The sequence below is a fragment of the Hirundo rustica genome, chromosome 9 (assembly GCF_015227805.2).
Source record: "Hirundo rustica isolate bHirRus1 chromosome 9, bHirRus1.pri.v3, whole genome shotgun sequence".
Classification (NCBI taxonomy): domain Eukaryota; kingdom Metazoa; phylum Chordata; class Aves; order Passeriformes; family Hirundinidae; genus Hirundo; species Hirundo rustica.
In genome coordinates this window covers 12224336-12239895 of record NC_053458.1, presented here as the reverse complement: position 1 = coordinate 12239895, position 15560 = coordinate 12224336, and the positions used below count along the sequence as shown (strand labels likewise).

Genomic DNA, 15560 nt, shown 5'->3' with positions numbered 1-15560 from the left:
AGAGCAGATTTGGGGGTTGCGATATTGGCAGGTCTTTAAAAATCTTGATTTGCCTTAAGCTTCTGTAAGATCTGACCCTAAAAATTGATCTAGAAAGTGTTAGATTTATTTCAGCAATATGGGCTCCATCCCCAGGATGTTCAGGAACATAGATCTTCAGAGCCAGAAAGGATTAAAAATTTCAGCTCCCGTGTAATGAAAAACTAAGGACCTTATCTGAAAATGTCTGCCTCGAGCTCTCAGCTTGTGACAAAATATTGCAAGACTCTTCCAGGATCTGGAGAACTCTTGCCCATTGAGCCCCTTTCTCTTTCTCCAGCCTGCCACAGTTCTTGAATAAAAAGCTCCTGAAAATATGTATGTAAATGCAGGGCATTTTACAACATGCTCGCAAGGCAGGCAAACGGGTCAGGCCTTTGAGGAAGCATGAATAGGTTAGGATTATAATTCATTGTAATGTCATGGCAAGCTGCAGTTTCAAAGGCCCAGGTTCCCCAATTTTAGCCAATAAAAAAAATTAAAGGGACAAAACCCCAATTTGTTTTATAATCAATAAAATGTACAACTTCTTTATCTTATTAGAAAAGGCTGTCGCTTGCAGTCAAACATTGTCAACAGGCTGTTTGATCTATCAGTAAAACAAATCATCACAAGGAACACAGCACTGCTGCTGTGGCTTTTGTGGTGTTTTTAATGAGGACTGGCAACACTTCTGTTCCATTACAAGATTTGAAAGTAAATTTGTTGGAGACACACCCAGGCTTAAGGTAGGAGAGCGAGGTTTAAAAATAATTAACTGTGCTGTTCCAAATAACCCAATAGATTAAGGATTCATTCACAATAAAGCAATTCCCTGTCTCTATTATTGGTATTTAAATGTAGGATGGCATTAAGTGCTGGTCTGCTTCAGCCTAACCTTGGGACTGCACAGGATTAGAGTGCACGCGTGGCTGCTCTCGCATGGGGTAGCTGAGAGGAATGAAGTGTCTGAGCACTGAAAAAAAAGAGACAGGAAGGAGGAGAAAATATGACCACATGGGAGGGGGTGAGGGGCTGTTTGGCAGTTGTTTCACACCATGGTGGTGGCCATCCCTGTATGCAGTGGCCCTGGAGCTCATGCTGGCACCCAGCACCCTTGCAATCCCTGAGGCATGTAAACTCTGGAAAGGGGACCCCTCCCTGCCACACATGCACTGCTGCCTCAGGCCCTCCACAGCTGTCCTTGGTGTTTCTGTTTTCCTCCCTGTAGGTGCTGGGCTGTATAATAAGGTGATGAAGGTAGGATACGGCAGGCTGAAACCACGGACATGGCTTCTTTAGATGTGTTTCCCTGTTAAGAACTCCCCCAACTCCATGGCATCCCTCCTGCAGCACCACAGCTACTCACCAAACCCAGCAGCTGACACTTGAGGGTCAGGACACGATTTCCTTCCTTCCAGACCAGAGGGAAAACGTGCAGCCTCGAGGGAAGGGATACCTTGGGATTAAAACAGATCTGAGGCTGAGATGATAAATGTGGGACAAAAGCTCCTGTGAAAGGCACCTTCCTAATTCAAAGGTAATGCTAATGGAAGTCATACCCTTAGGTCACATAATTCCTGAAACAATCCACAAAGTAGCCCAGTAAATAAAGGAGAACTGATTTGAAGCTCCTCCTCCACCTCAGACTGCTTTTTAAGGCACTTAGCTCATAAGAAAAAAAATTTCATCCACCTGATAAAATACAGGGGGGCTGGGAACAGGAGCACCACTACTGTTTTACCTGTAGTCTTTGCTTTGGGGTGGGAGTGCACAACAGAACAGAACAGGTAACTCTGTGCCTAGGATAGGGATGTCCTGGGAAGGAACTGTGGACAGCCAGCAATGCCAGGGCCATGTCTTACTGAAGAGCCAGGTTTGGGATCCCCCTCTGTAGCCTTTGGAGCTGCTGCTTGAAACTGGATGGGACCCCGAATTGTCAACAAGCTGAGGTAGCCTGTCACAGTCCTGCTGTGAGCTGATTATCACATCTAACAAAATAATGTGCTGGAACAAATAACACTTCAGGCTCTGTTGTTTCAGGTGAAACTCAGTCCTACCGAGTACAAATTTATAACAAGAGCCACAGCATTACGAGTTTCCCAACAGTCAGGTTTAATTCAAATGCATAATTCAGACCCGTGCAGGGACACTCTCATCTTTGTACGTTGGAATTTGGGGATTTACACACATAATTCCCATTAACACTAGCAGGAGTTACAGTATGCATGCGTACATTCCCCTCTCGACGCAGGCATTTCCCCCCGGGGATAATAAGCGTGTTTCAAATTCTCCCACGCGGGTTTGCGGCGCTGCCGCGTGTGCGCCGCTCCCCGCAGGAGCCAAGGGCTGTCCCCGGCAGGGAGGTGTGACCTGCCCGGGGCAGGGCCGTGCTCATGGCGGCACACCCACGGCTCCGGGCGATTCGAGCCCCGAAAGCGCCGCTCCGCCCCGGGCCGCGCTCAAGGCGCGCCCGCAGCCGCGCCCGCGGCGCCCCGAGGCGCGGAGCGGAGCCCGAGTGCCACCTGCCGGGGCCGCAGCTGGAAACCGCTGGAAACCGCTGGGCACGGCGGAAACCCGGCCCGGGAACAGGGCCAGAGGAGCTGGGGCAGCTGCTTGGCTGGAGAGGAAAAAGAACGCACATTCCCTCTAAGTCCACGCAGAATTCATGCGTGTGTGTTTAAAAAAAAAAAAAAAAAAAAAAAAAAAAAAAATTTGGGGATGGATTTGTTGGAGTAGCTAGCTGAAAGAAAATGAGAGCTGACCTTATTCTGTTGCCTGGCAATTTTTTTTATTTTTTTTTTTTAAGTCATTAAGGGCACTGCTGCAAAACCTCTATAAGGCACTTCACTTTAAAAGGATTTAACCTGATGTTTAAACAAGCGGCCCAATCAAGGCCTGGAGCATAGCAGAAGATTCTCTCTGGAAGTAGTACTCATTACACTTTGTTGCATTTGTAACGTTTTGCAAATGCCCCCTTCCCTAACAAGATCTACTCACATAAAATGCATCTGGTAACATAATTGTAGTGGGGAAGAAAGGCCATAAATATTGTACTATGCCTGACCAAAATATATTCATTGTGTCCTGTTCCCTTTTTAGCAAGTTTGAAGTCGACTCTGTTGAATTTAATAGGCTGATGTTTTTATAAAGCATGTGTGACAGATAAACTGGATTATGTAGAGATTGACAGGGCAGTTGCTTTTGTGAGAGATTTTTGGGGTTGTTTTTGATGCTGGAAGCTTTAGTGATATTCAGTGCACTGGTAGCTGCAGTGCTCCTCTCACAGGCCCCTTTGCTGTCAGAGTCAGGGTACGCTGGTCCCAGCTTGCACAGCACAGAAGAGCTGAAGGCAGAGTCCCACTGATTCAGACAGCCCTGTGTTGTGCCTAAAGCCGAGACGGTAACACAACCTTTGCAGCAGTCTGACTGCCAAACTAGTCTTAACCACAATTCTTTCATGAACTCAGAGGTATAATTCTGTTGTGTGTATGGATTGCTAAGTAATAATTTACCACCACTCCCTATGTGAAAGGCATGACCCAAATTTACCTAGCAAGAGAATGTGGAATGCCCATATCACCTTTTTAGTAGTTGTGTTTTAACCTAAACTGGACTGTAAAGCTACAACAATTTTGTCAGGCTTTTCTGGCTCCTTTGAAGATCTGTTCTCATAGAACTACCAAGCAGTACATGGAAAAGGTGTGTCCCCATGTGCAGACACAGACTCACTCCCCAAAACTGATCCATTCTTTGCACAGTGGGCTTCTTGTCTCCTTCATGAAAGCTAAAAATTTGGCTTTCTGTATAATTCTCTATCTGGTAACAGAAAATCTTTGTTAATAAATCTCTTCTATATGCTGTGAAATGCTGGAGGATCTCACAGCTCATTGCAACTATGTGTATTTTAGATCAGAGGAGTGATGGCTTATACTTAGAGGCTCTGCAGAGAGTGTTGCATGTTATGCTAGCGACACAGCTTTGGCTACAGGCCCTGATCCAAAGCCAGCTGCAATCAAACAGTCAAAGGTCATGTCTCCACAACAGAAAGAAGTTGTAATTGTAGCTTGTCCCAGGATTACCCTTGGCAGCTCGAGCCTGCCAGCGTGAGAAGTAATAACCCAAGCAAATGTGTAGCTGAGAGCTACCAGAATACAAAGGCCTCTAAAGTGGGTTGGTGGTGTCTCCTGGAGCCCATCTCCCTGCCCAGGCAGAAACAGCCCAGGCCTGTGAGCAGCCCGGGGCCAGCGCTGCGCCCTGACACCTCCAAACCCACGTGGCAGCCCTGGGCACAGGGGCACCAGGGCCTGCAGCCACCACCCTGCTTGCAGGACGCCGTGGCCAGGACCTGCCTCCTCCCTGCCCCACTGCAGTCCCTCGTGAACCACACAAGGCCGTGAGTGCCAGAACAGCTGTCCCCACTGCCCTTTGTCCCCAGGTCAGGACAAGGCTGTCCACATAGTACCAAGAGTAGCTGCTGGAATGTGATGATCCGTGCCAGCTGCCATTAGGGGGAGAAAAATCTAATCTTCAGAGCCTGGGGGAATGGCCAAAGCTTGAGAACATGAATAAACTTTCAGAAAAAGACATGGGAGGTCCTTAAAAAAAATTCTAAAATGTATTATTTGTATAAAGATATATGTGTGATGTATACAGATGCCTCTATAAATATTTTTCAGAATTTGCATGATTTTTTTTAAGGTCCATAATTTAGAGTTCCAAATTAAAATTTCAAACCTGCCTTGTTTTAGTAGGATGGGATGTCGAAAGAAAAAGTTGAAAGTCGAAAGAAAAAGTTGCTGAGCTGTACCCTTCCCATTCTCATGTCCAAACCTTTCCTCTTGATAGTTTCTTATTACCATATCTCTAAGTAGTTAATGCTCAGAGTGTATTTTATTGTAATAGATCGAGAAAATGGCAATGGCTCTATATCATTGTGCAAAAGCAAAGGGATCTCATACTACTACTTTAAAAATGCAGAAAAGATCACATATTTCTGCAATATCTGCCTTAGAAATGGTTTGCTGTGAACAAAGTCACTATTTTAGCTTGGTGTCTATGAATGCTGTTGGATCACACTGAAACTCAAGAGAGTGAGGGGAAGGAAAGAAAACAAAGGTAGAAGAAAAGAAAGGGAAAGAAGCTTTGCATTGCTGCCCTTCCTTGAAGGCAGACTTTCAGCAGATCACTTTGACCTGTCTCCCGTCTACCTGTCAAAATGATTATTTGTTCTTTCACAGTGCCTAGAACAATTGCAGGGTAAGGGTTTGTTTACTCTTTTGCATCATATTGAAATCGTTTACTTTTATAATTGTGGACAGCTGGAAAAGGAATTAGGGAACAAAATAGGAACAAAAATTAAGAGGACCGGCAAGAAGGTGAAGGATTTTAAGATGGCACCAAGCAGTTTTAATGCTTGAGATGACATAAAAAAACTCTTATTGAACACCAATGACTAGCATATAACTTCTGTAGCTGAAAAGTAAATGACATTTTTAATCAAATATCTCTCGCTAGAACAGAAATAAACATAAGCACATATGTTTATCTTTTACCCACACCTTCATCAGAATCAAAAACCCAGAGTAAGGAAAGTTATTATCATCTGTCCCTGATGTAAAACGTGTATCTATCAAGTAAACTTCTGAAAAGCTCATTTAAATGCTTTGGTATCTGCTTTTAGCCATTATGTGTGTTCAGTCCCATGTAGACCTTTGCAAAGCAAAACAAGAGTTCTTTTGCAAAGCCTCCTTTCTATTTCCCAGAGTTGTTTTTTCTAAAGCCATTGTTTTTTTCTCCTGAGAAAAATACCATTGTTTTTATCTTGCTGCACTGTTTCTTAGCAGAAGAATGTTTTAAGAACAATAACATAACATTTAGGAATAATAACCCCCCTGTCTCATGCTGGCACTGCTGTTCTTACTCACAAAGCCACACGTACTGTCTGTAACTAAAAGCCAATCTCTTAGAATGAACTTCAGAAAATAACAAGTATTTATATTTTCTCAGTGTTGCCGCCAGGGGCATTGGGTCTTTTTTGTGGGATAGCTCTGTGTGAGTCTTAGTAGCAATTTGTTTCAGAAGATTTCCAATTAGTCATGGATATTTTTCAATAGCTGGGACATGTTGTGTTTAGTGGCACACTCAGTACAGAGAAATCTCCTTTCATTCTGAAACTACTATTTGCACTTTTGTTTGTTTTGCTGTAGTTTTCTTAGTAGAATACAAAGTGAGCCATTGTTTCCACTTCCCACCTAATCTTTCCATAATTACAAAAGAATCGGACTGGTTAATGGTTTTGCTTTTTTACCAGAAAAACAAAATTCTCTGATAATATCCTTACAATTATCATGCCAAGAGAACTTTATTTCACAAATTTCTCTGCAAGTATAGATACAGCTGGGATATGTGCTTTTATTTCAACTGTTATCTATAGTGCTTCTTGTGTCAGAATCACCTATTCACAAGGGTCCAGCATCAGAGAGTTAGCAATACTAACTTAAAACAAATTAGTCTTTCAGGATTTTTTGAGTGTTCATTGATATTTGGGTTGATTTTCCTTTTCCTCCACCTAGAAGAGAGGACTTTGTTGTTCCTGTGCATACAATACTTCTTGTCTGTAGTCTCCTTCTTAGAGCTCCTGACATGTTCTAATTTCTGCTCAGGCCCTTTAAAAAGAATCACAAAAATCTGTGCAAATATTTCACTTACTTCATTCACAGAACAGATATGTGAGAACACTAAAGTTATGTGCCCTTATTGATTTGGTTTTAGTGAAATCAGAGTAGAAATTAATGTACCAGCTGATTTTCAGACAGCCACTACCACAGAGCAATTTGCTGATGGATGTCACCAAACAGGAGCTCACACCACAGCATATGCACTTGGTTGTGCTGTGCAGTGACTTCATTTGTATGCAGCAGGGACAGTGAGGCATGGGGCTGCCTCTGGAGGGAACAGTCAATTCTGCAAACATTTATGACACTGCAGAGTAGCCCAGGGAAGTTTACCTTGCCCTTGTCTTTGTAAAGTGTTTTGTTGATCAAGGTTATCTGGTCAGAGGTTTCCTGGAGTCTCAGCACAGCCAGTTCAGGGAGCAAACGGGTGGAGGGACATTAGAGAGAGTCTTTATAGTGTGTCTTGTGGAATATTTTTCTGAAAAGCCATTGTACCAGGACTCAGATTTCTGATTCCATTTTCCAGGGATGGTTTTGGACAAAAAAGAAAACTTCAGCCTTTCTGTGTCTTGCCACAGCTTAAGAACAGGGTGCAGATCTTCTCTCTCCACCATGTAAGGTCATCTCATTAATTCTTCCTGGTGTGTGTGGGACCTTGATTGCACCTTGAGCCCATAGATATAATTTTATATCATGTTGAAAAACGAACATGTAAATTAAGTCTTCTTGAATGTTCATCTGAATAAATGGCATGAGCCTGGGAAAGGAAAATTCATGTCTGCACTGCAGCTTTGGTAGAGGTGAAATCTAAGCCTGGGTTTTCCACAACTCAGATTTTCTTTCTGCTCCATTTTGTGAAAGATGCCATCATTACTTGTTCTTCTCTTTCTTCTATTTTAGCAGTAATCCCTATGAGTCAATCCCTTTATTTTCAAGTACTTACTTTATTTGCTAAATTCTCAGACAATGCTTTAAAACAAAGTTTAAAAAAATTCAGCTAAAATAAGCATTTTTATTTAATCCCAGGCAATATTTGTTTCAAATGTGGATAATTTTAGGAAAAAAAAAATAAGTGCAGAATGGACATCAGATTTCTTGGAGACTTTTAAGAAATTTCAGTGGTGAATCAGAAAAATTAATTATTTTCATTGGGTTTTTTTACTTAGATCTTTATTCATACAGCCTACAGGTCTGTCATTCATTTCTCTGCCTCTTTTTTTTTTTTTTTTTTTTTTTCTTTTCTTTCTTGTACTTGTTCATCTTCTCCCAGGATCATTTGTAGAAGAGTCATCTCAGGTTTGAATTTTCAGATGCACTGCTTGTTATCTTACAATCTGCAAACAAAAAATCTTTTGTATCTCCTCTATCTCACTGAAGTCAAATGGTAAAGCAAGTAGGCCAAAGAAGCTTCTCTTAAGTATAGTTTCAATGACAAAGGGGGATCTACTTATTTGCATTTTAATTTCTTGTTTTCCCAAGGAAATAAAGTAACTCTTTGCTAAGCTTTATTCAGTGGGTTTTGATCACAAAAAATGGGTTTTTTTCAATGAAAGACATTTAGGTTTGTTGGTTGGTTGGCTGTTTTTTTGTAAACCAGCAGTGGTTCTTTTGTTATCGTTGTACCAAATATTATAACCAGCCACACCGAGTACCATGATGAAACTGAGATAGAAATAAGTGTGTCCAGGGAGCCCAAGGTGTTACTCCTGGGTGAAGCCTGCTCTTGTCTAACCTGTCACTTCACAACAGAGCTTTGTGTGTGGGTACAGATTGCTGCATAGAGACAACAAATCTGGCTGAGAGGAACTAAAACTGCAAAAGGCACAGGCACAGCCATGCTTATGTGGAGACTGAGCCAAAATAAAACTGGTAAAGGAGGAAAATATGCTTAAGTACAGGTGACTTTCAAGAGAGGAGTCAGCAGCAGTGAGGAGAAGGACATACCAGAGAAAAGTTTTATTAGTGACCGAAGGCCAGCCAGGAGAGCAGACTTTGATGAGTTTTCCTGCACAACAGCTCCAGCTTTGCAAGTTAGGCTGAGTCCACATTCACAGCTTCCATTTTGTCTGTAAGAGTTTTGTGGGCACACAGCTATGCTGAGTCTGGGTATTTGGATGTCTGCCTGACCAGCTCTGGTGTTTATTTCTCATTTGGGAATAGAAGCACAGGGTTTGCTCATGGAAAGAAGTGAATGAACTCATTTGCAGGTGCAATCTTAATGTATTCTTAAATTGCTATCCTCTTTTCCTTTCCCAGTTCATTTTTATTGGGCTGGTTTGGGGTTATTTTTCTGTCGTTGGGTTATTTAAAAAAAAAATAAGTGGTCCAACTGTTCCCTAACAGATATCTCTTTAATTTCTCAGAATGTTTTTAACTGGGCCGGCCCAATGCTTAACAATGATAGAGAAAAGAGGAGAGCAGAGGGGAAAGGTGCACAGGATCACTTGACCATTGGCGTTTGGTTCTGAATTTCAGAGTAAATGTCTATATTCTTGCTGGTAGCATAACTTTCCAATCATGTAAAGTACAACACGCCAGAAAACTTTGTAGCAGTTAATTCATTTTTGTGGAGTTCCCTACTGCCAAAAGTCAAGGGAGCAAACGAGAACATAGTGTAAGCCACAGTTCACATGGCTGTGCTACAGACCACAGAGACAGCTGATTGATGCAGTGTGAGTTTACCCTCCAGGATACAGCTGAGGTTATTGGTGGGACAAGGAACTGAAGATTATGTTGCAGCTATTGGCTTCATTCATGAATTGTTAATGTAGAAGAACAAAAGAATTCACTCAAGGCAATCAATTTCCTTTTAAAAATACAACAATTCACCCCAAAAGAGTGAAAGAAGGCTTAAGTGATAAATTGCAGGAATATTGCTTTCACATTTGACACCCATTAGACCTGTTTTATATTGGGAAAATAGCATCATTAAGCAAAGCAGACAGTGCTTTACAACCATTAGCTTATGAAAAGATCCAGCTACTACATAAAGATAACTGTTATTAAATAAGAACATTTTGCAAACCCTTTAAAGAATAAGAAGCAGAGTTGTCTTTGATAGTATAGGTCTTTCCTTACATGTCTCCACAAAAAAAGAAGGCAGAACAATTGGAGCTATTTGAGTGCAGAGGCACTTAATGAGAAGCTAGATTCCCTCAGCAAGGGAATACAAGTGCAGGTATAAACTGAAGGAAATTGCTGTCCTCCAAAAACACCAGAGTGAAGTAATCCCCCCATGGAATGGTAGCAACTACTGTTCCTCCCAAGGAGGAGCCATGGAGAAGATGTAGGGTAGTCAGCATCCATTTCTCCAGGGTTCAGGGCCCTAAACAGTGCCTCCTTAACCCTTGCCAGCCTTTCAGACATAAGCTGAAACCATTCACCAGCAACTTACATCCCACAGTCCTTTTCCAACACAGATCATAAACACTCACTCAGTCTTACAATACACTATCTTGTAAGCTGTTAAACAAAAAATATGTGACTGAGTTTCAAAAACCCTGCCAAACAAACTTTCCTCCTAATGTCCAGAAACTGCTGTCCTTTCTGTTTCCATGTCTAATTTGAGGCAGATAAAATGAACTTCTCACCATGCTTTATCCATCTGTAACATGTCTTCCCACCACATTATACCCCAAATGTCCCTTAGAGAAGCAAGAATATAACACTGATAGAGAGGGGGCAGTTCATTTTCTAACCTATGTCATCTCCCTTGAGAACAAAAAGCATGTATATCTACTGAAACCATTAGCCCTCATCCCATGTGCCAGGTTATGTCCTAGAAGCAAGTCACAGCGATATTGCAAATCCAGGGATTTTTGAACGGAAGGGATGAGAGAAGTAGGATGGTGAGGACTGCGCAAAGCATCAGGCACAGGAACTAGGTGAAGAGAATTCAGAGCAAGGGTTAGTTTTTGCCCTGAATGTTGGCTAGAAAAAAAAAAAAAAAAAAGAAATATTTAGAGCTCTCTTATGAAATCTTGCTTATGCTTTCTCTCTGCTCTCTGAACTCTAGATACTTGGCTACATAATCATGTTTTTCCCTTAATCATTAGCCCTCTATCTGGGTTATTTTTGAGGTGAAAGCAACCTTTTCTAATTCCCTGAGAACTTTCTGTTCTAGCTAGTGCCAGATGGTGAAGTGGAAAGCATTTGGGATAAGCCCTTCACCATCTGCAGACCAAAATATTTCCACCACTCTATTTTCCTCCATCAGCTACTCCTTCTTTCTGTTTTCCCTCACAACTCTGGTTCATTTGCTTCTTTACCAGCCTTCTTGATCTTTATCAGCAAGCAGGAACTGTCTGCCCCCAACAAAGCTAAGTGCAGAAGAAAATCTGTGTACCCAATCTCACATCTGAGATAAGCTCCAGCAACCAGGGGAGGTTGGGAAAAGACAGCAATATTTGTTTTTGTTATTGATCAGTATTTCTAGTATAGGAATACCTCAGCCTCTCAGTCAAGAGAGATATTTCTTTGAGGTAGATGCCGAGTCTTCACCTAGTGAGAGATTTTCCCTGCCTTAAAACGTTTATAGTCCAACAGGCATGACATACTATCCACATTTTGTATTAAGTGTGATTTGCTCCAAGACCAACACGGATCCATAAATTGAAACCAGTTCTTCTCAGGCTTTATCTACTGCCTGAACCACAAAACCAAGTTTTCTGACTCCTGAAGGCCATTTAGCAATTGGAACTCAGAAATAGTTCACAGTTTCTTTTTCTTAGTGGCTGTAAATTGAGTCTTACTGAAGTCAAAAGTGTTGTTTCATTCTAGTGATATTTGCAGTTTGGCTGTTTTGTCATTCATGTTTGAATTAAAGCTTATGTACCATTACAGCTTTTCTGTGCTAAATAAGAATGCAACTTTTCATGAGTACTAAACTATTAAAAATGTTTTAAAAATTAGGTCCAGAAATGCACTCCTCCTTAAGCTGTACTGCACCAAGTAACACCAGCATATTGTGTTTGCTGTCTCTCTTCAAATCTGCATCAGAAAATTTTAAGCTGGATATCAGGAAAAGGTTCTTCACCCAGAGGGTGGTTGGGCACTGGAACAGGCTCTCCCAGTGGAACCAGCACCAGCCTGACAGAGCTCAAGAAGCATTTGGACAATGCTCTTGGGCACATGGTGTGACTCTTGTGGATGTCCTCTGCAGGGCCTCATTGATCCTTGAGGGTGCCTCCCAACTCAGCTTATTGTGTGATTCTGTAATGTCACTCTTCGCATTAGAGCTTCTGGGTAATCAGGAAAGGTGTTGCTTGGACTTTCAGATGCCTGTCACAGGCATATCTAAGTGATCCAACCTGTACAAATTACTCCATTCCACCTCATATATTTCATTCTGGTCTTCAGCGAATGAGCAGCGCTTTTTCCCCAACCAAACATTTGTATTGTTGGGCTGCAAATTTGAACTCAAACCTGCTTTATTTTCTTCTGCACCTTGCCTAAGTTTTATTCCAATTATGCCTCGTTCTATTCTTTCACATCAAGGGCGTATATTATACTTGCAGTTGCCATGTGATTGACAGCAAGAATGCTATTATGTGCTAAGCAATCTGAAAAAGTAGGTCACGTAAATTTGCAGAGTCTAGTTTGCTGAAAACCTGTGGAGATTTACATATAGCATACTCTATGGAGTTGTTCTGAGCATCCTTTGCCTTTATTGTGCTTTAGAATGATGTGGTGAGTGGGAATCTTCTTCTAGTCATACTTTCTACAGGATTGTACTGCCAGAGCTAGTGCAGCTCGAAATTTGAACATGAGCTGGGAAGTGAGTATAAATGGAATAAAGTGATATGAGGGCCAAAAATATAATAACAGTTTTGGAAAGTGATACCAAAAAAAGTACAGGAGAAGAAGAGATTTCTGACTTCATTTATGCAAATTTTTGTCAAATATAATTAAATAGATGTCAAGAGGAATCTCTCTCATCTCATCCTCTAATACTTCTGTAGCTCTCACAGTGCATCAATACGAGCAATACAGAGGGCCAAACTGAGCCTCAGCCTGACACCACTGATGTAACTGAATTATCAAGTTAGATAGAGGCAACATTGTGCAGAAACCTATAAGCCTGTGTTACTGAGGCCCCCAGTTAGGTACCATAATGGTTTCTTTTGGCCTGTGAACCTTTGAAATGATCATTCTGCTTTTTAAAGACTCTTAAGCATCTAGAGGTCATTGCATTGGGTTACAATTGCAGCTATAAAATGACCAGTAACAAACCAAACGCATTTCTTTTCTCTTTTCTGAAGCATGTTTCTTATGCTGCAGACACTGCTTCCCTCACTCATTATAGTGAGATCCCTTATTGCCCAGCATTGTACTAACTCTGTCTGGTCTATTGTATTGTGATGACACTCCTTTGCCCATTGTATTAGGTTAGCACCTCCTTGGCTATAATAAGTACGAAAAAAAAATTCAAGGTTTGACTTGTCAAATGGAACTTTTCAGTGACTTATTAAAAGAACCCCTGCGGTATTACAAAATGCAGGTTTTCTGTCATCTAACCAAAAGATCCCTTTAGAAACCTTCATTTTTTATATGTGTAAAGACAATTTCTTCTAGTGAAACTCTTTGATTCTTCCCTGAATGAAATCAAGTGTTTTAAAACTTTTTGAGTTGCCCCAAAGGCTCACTTCTATACTATGGAACGTGAAAGACTGTGAGCCACTCACATAATCACCACACAGACACTTTGCAATGTGCTCCTGGCAGCAATCATTCATTATATACTGCAGGCTTTCATTAAAAAAAAAAAAAAAGAAAAAGAAAAAAAAAAAAAAAAAACCTGAAGAAAATCAGGGAAGAGAAAACAGTGAACTGTGTCTCTCTTGATCATAAGAATTGGGAGAAAACAAAGCTGGAGAGAAAGCAGCTGTCAGAGATTGTTAATGAGGTTAAGATAAATTGTTGCTGCAGAGATCTTACCTAATGAAATAGGATGGGAAACAGAAACGTGAGGAGCAATAGCATTCCTGTTAACCTCCTTCAAGCAGATACACCTCAAGTAGTGTTCCTCCCACCACAGCACATGAATTACCACCAGCAAATGAATCAGGTCTTTGGACTCTCCTCTTACATATTTGTTATTACTCACTTTCCGTTTATCCCTTGTGCTATAATGCTGAGGAGAGGTTGGGTATTTTTGCCTTTTGGCGTCTCTGTGGCAGCTATTAACACCCCTGGTAATCAACACGTCACACACATACATGGAAGGCAACTCTGCTTTGGTCTTTCTGGGGTTCTCTGGTTGGGCTTTTGGGTTTGGGGTTTTCTCTGCGTATTCATTTGTTAGCGATGTCTACGGTGAATACAAGACCAGTTTTGTGAGCAGTCTGGGAAGACAGAGCCTCCCACATCTTGTGTGAGCTCCCAAAGGAGGGAGGGGAAGTGGCAAGGTCAGTGTCCAAATCTGTCACAGTGGAATAGTCAGAGCACCACAGGAGGAGGCAACAGCACCTAAAGGATGACTTCAATGGAGCTCCCATTCTCTGGACATCTAACAGGAGTACTCATCTCTCTCTTACTTAGTCTTTCCTGAACCCCCATGAAGTAATGTATACTAGTGAGAGGTTTAGAGAACTGTAAAATAGGCTTTTCCAGAGAGCAAAAAACCATCTGAGAAATATTGTTGGCCTCATTTGACTTTGAGACAGTCACTGCATCTATAATGCGACAAAGCAAGAGACAAGCTAAAAATGCTGGGAGATGTTAAAATAAATTTCCTAGATAAAAAAGGAAAAGCTAACTGGAAAAAACAGAATATATAAAATTCAGGGGTCTTCCAGAGGTGCAAGACTAAGAAAAAGAAAATATCCGAGGCTCTTTTATTTTGTTCTGAAGGATCTGTGAAGGCATCAAAGAGAAAAATAAAAAGTTTTCCTTGGTTCCTTTTTTTCTGCATTGTACATTTGCTCCTGGCTTCAGATAAGAGACTGAAGTAGACACCTTTTTCCAGCCTTCTAATCTGAAGCATACTGAATGGACTTCAAAATAGAAAAGTAGAATTTTCTATATGTCTCTATCTTCTTTTATTGTGTAGCTTCAAATTATTATTTGTTTCCAGAGTGATTTTTATTGTATATTTATCTAAACTGTTTAAAACCTCTATCATCTTTCATATTCAAGGGCAAATCCAAACCATTTTTCCCCAAGACAGAGACAAAAATAAACTACTTAATACTGAGGTAATAACATGGACAAAATGTCACTCGTGTCTTTCAGTTTAAATCCCTTTTTCCCTCATGTTATTTCGATCTGCCTGTTGAGGAGACCTAAGAGTCTCTCTGTAAAAACAATAGGTTTCCAATTAAGTCTCATTAGTAGGACAAAACCACCTGTTTTGGGTTAAAGATCTTATAAGGCTCTAGAGCAAAATGAGTGACAGTGAGGGCAAAGTGCTCTGATGAGAAATCGAACAATTCTTTCCCTGAGAAGTCCATCGTCCCTTCCCGCTCTCCAGATCAATCTGAAGCTCTTGTCAGCATCTTGTGTGTCTCGTGCTTTTTAGCAAAATAGACTCCCCATATCTCTTGGGGTCAGGGAATACCCTCTTGAAAATCCTGGCTGCTTCTCTGACCTGCACTTCCATACAGTTGTCACAAATCTTCTCCTCACAGCTTGTGGCACCTTTTGTGGCAGGCAGCTCAAGCCTGTTTCAGGGCTTTTCTTCCCACTGTTTCTGAAGAATCACACTGCTTCCTTTTGTCTTAGGTTGTGGTCCTTGCACCCTATATTTTATAGCTGGAGGTTCATCATCTCAGTCCAGGCCCATTTTAAAGAACTGTCCGCAGGTTTAACAGTTCTTGCATGAGGAATTTTACACGTTAAAAAGCACTGAAATCTTATTTGCTGTAA

At 41.3% G+C, this 15560-nt stretch overlaps 1 protein-coding gene across 1 annotated transcript in view; it reads left to right on the top strand.

Annotated features, from left to right (window-relative positions):
• The first annotated feature begins 2414 nt into the window (after positions 1-2414).
• Positions 2415-15560, top strand: part of LOC120756645 (vitellogenin-1-like) — a 65212-nt gene continuing 52066 nt past the window's right edge. The window contains 1 exon segment of the mRNA XM_058421756.1: positions 2415-2690. Within this exon segment, the coding sequence (XP_058277739.1) occupies positions 2415-2690 (276 nt within the window).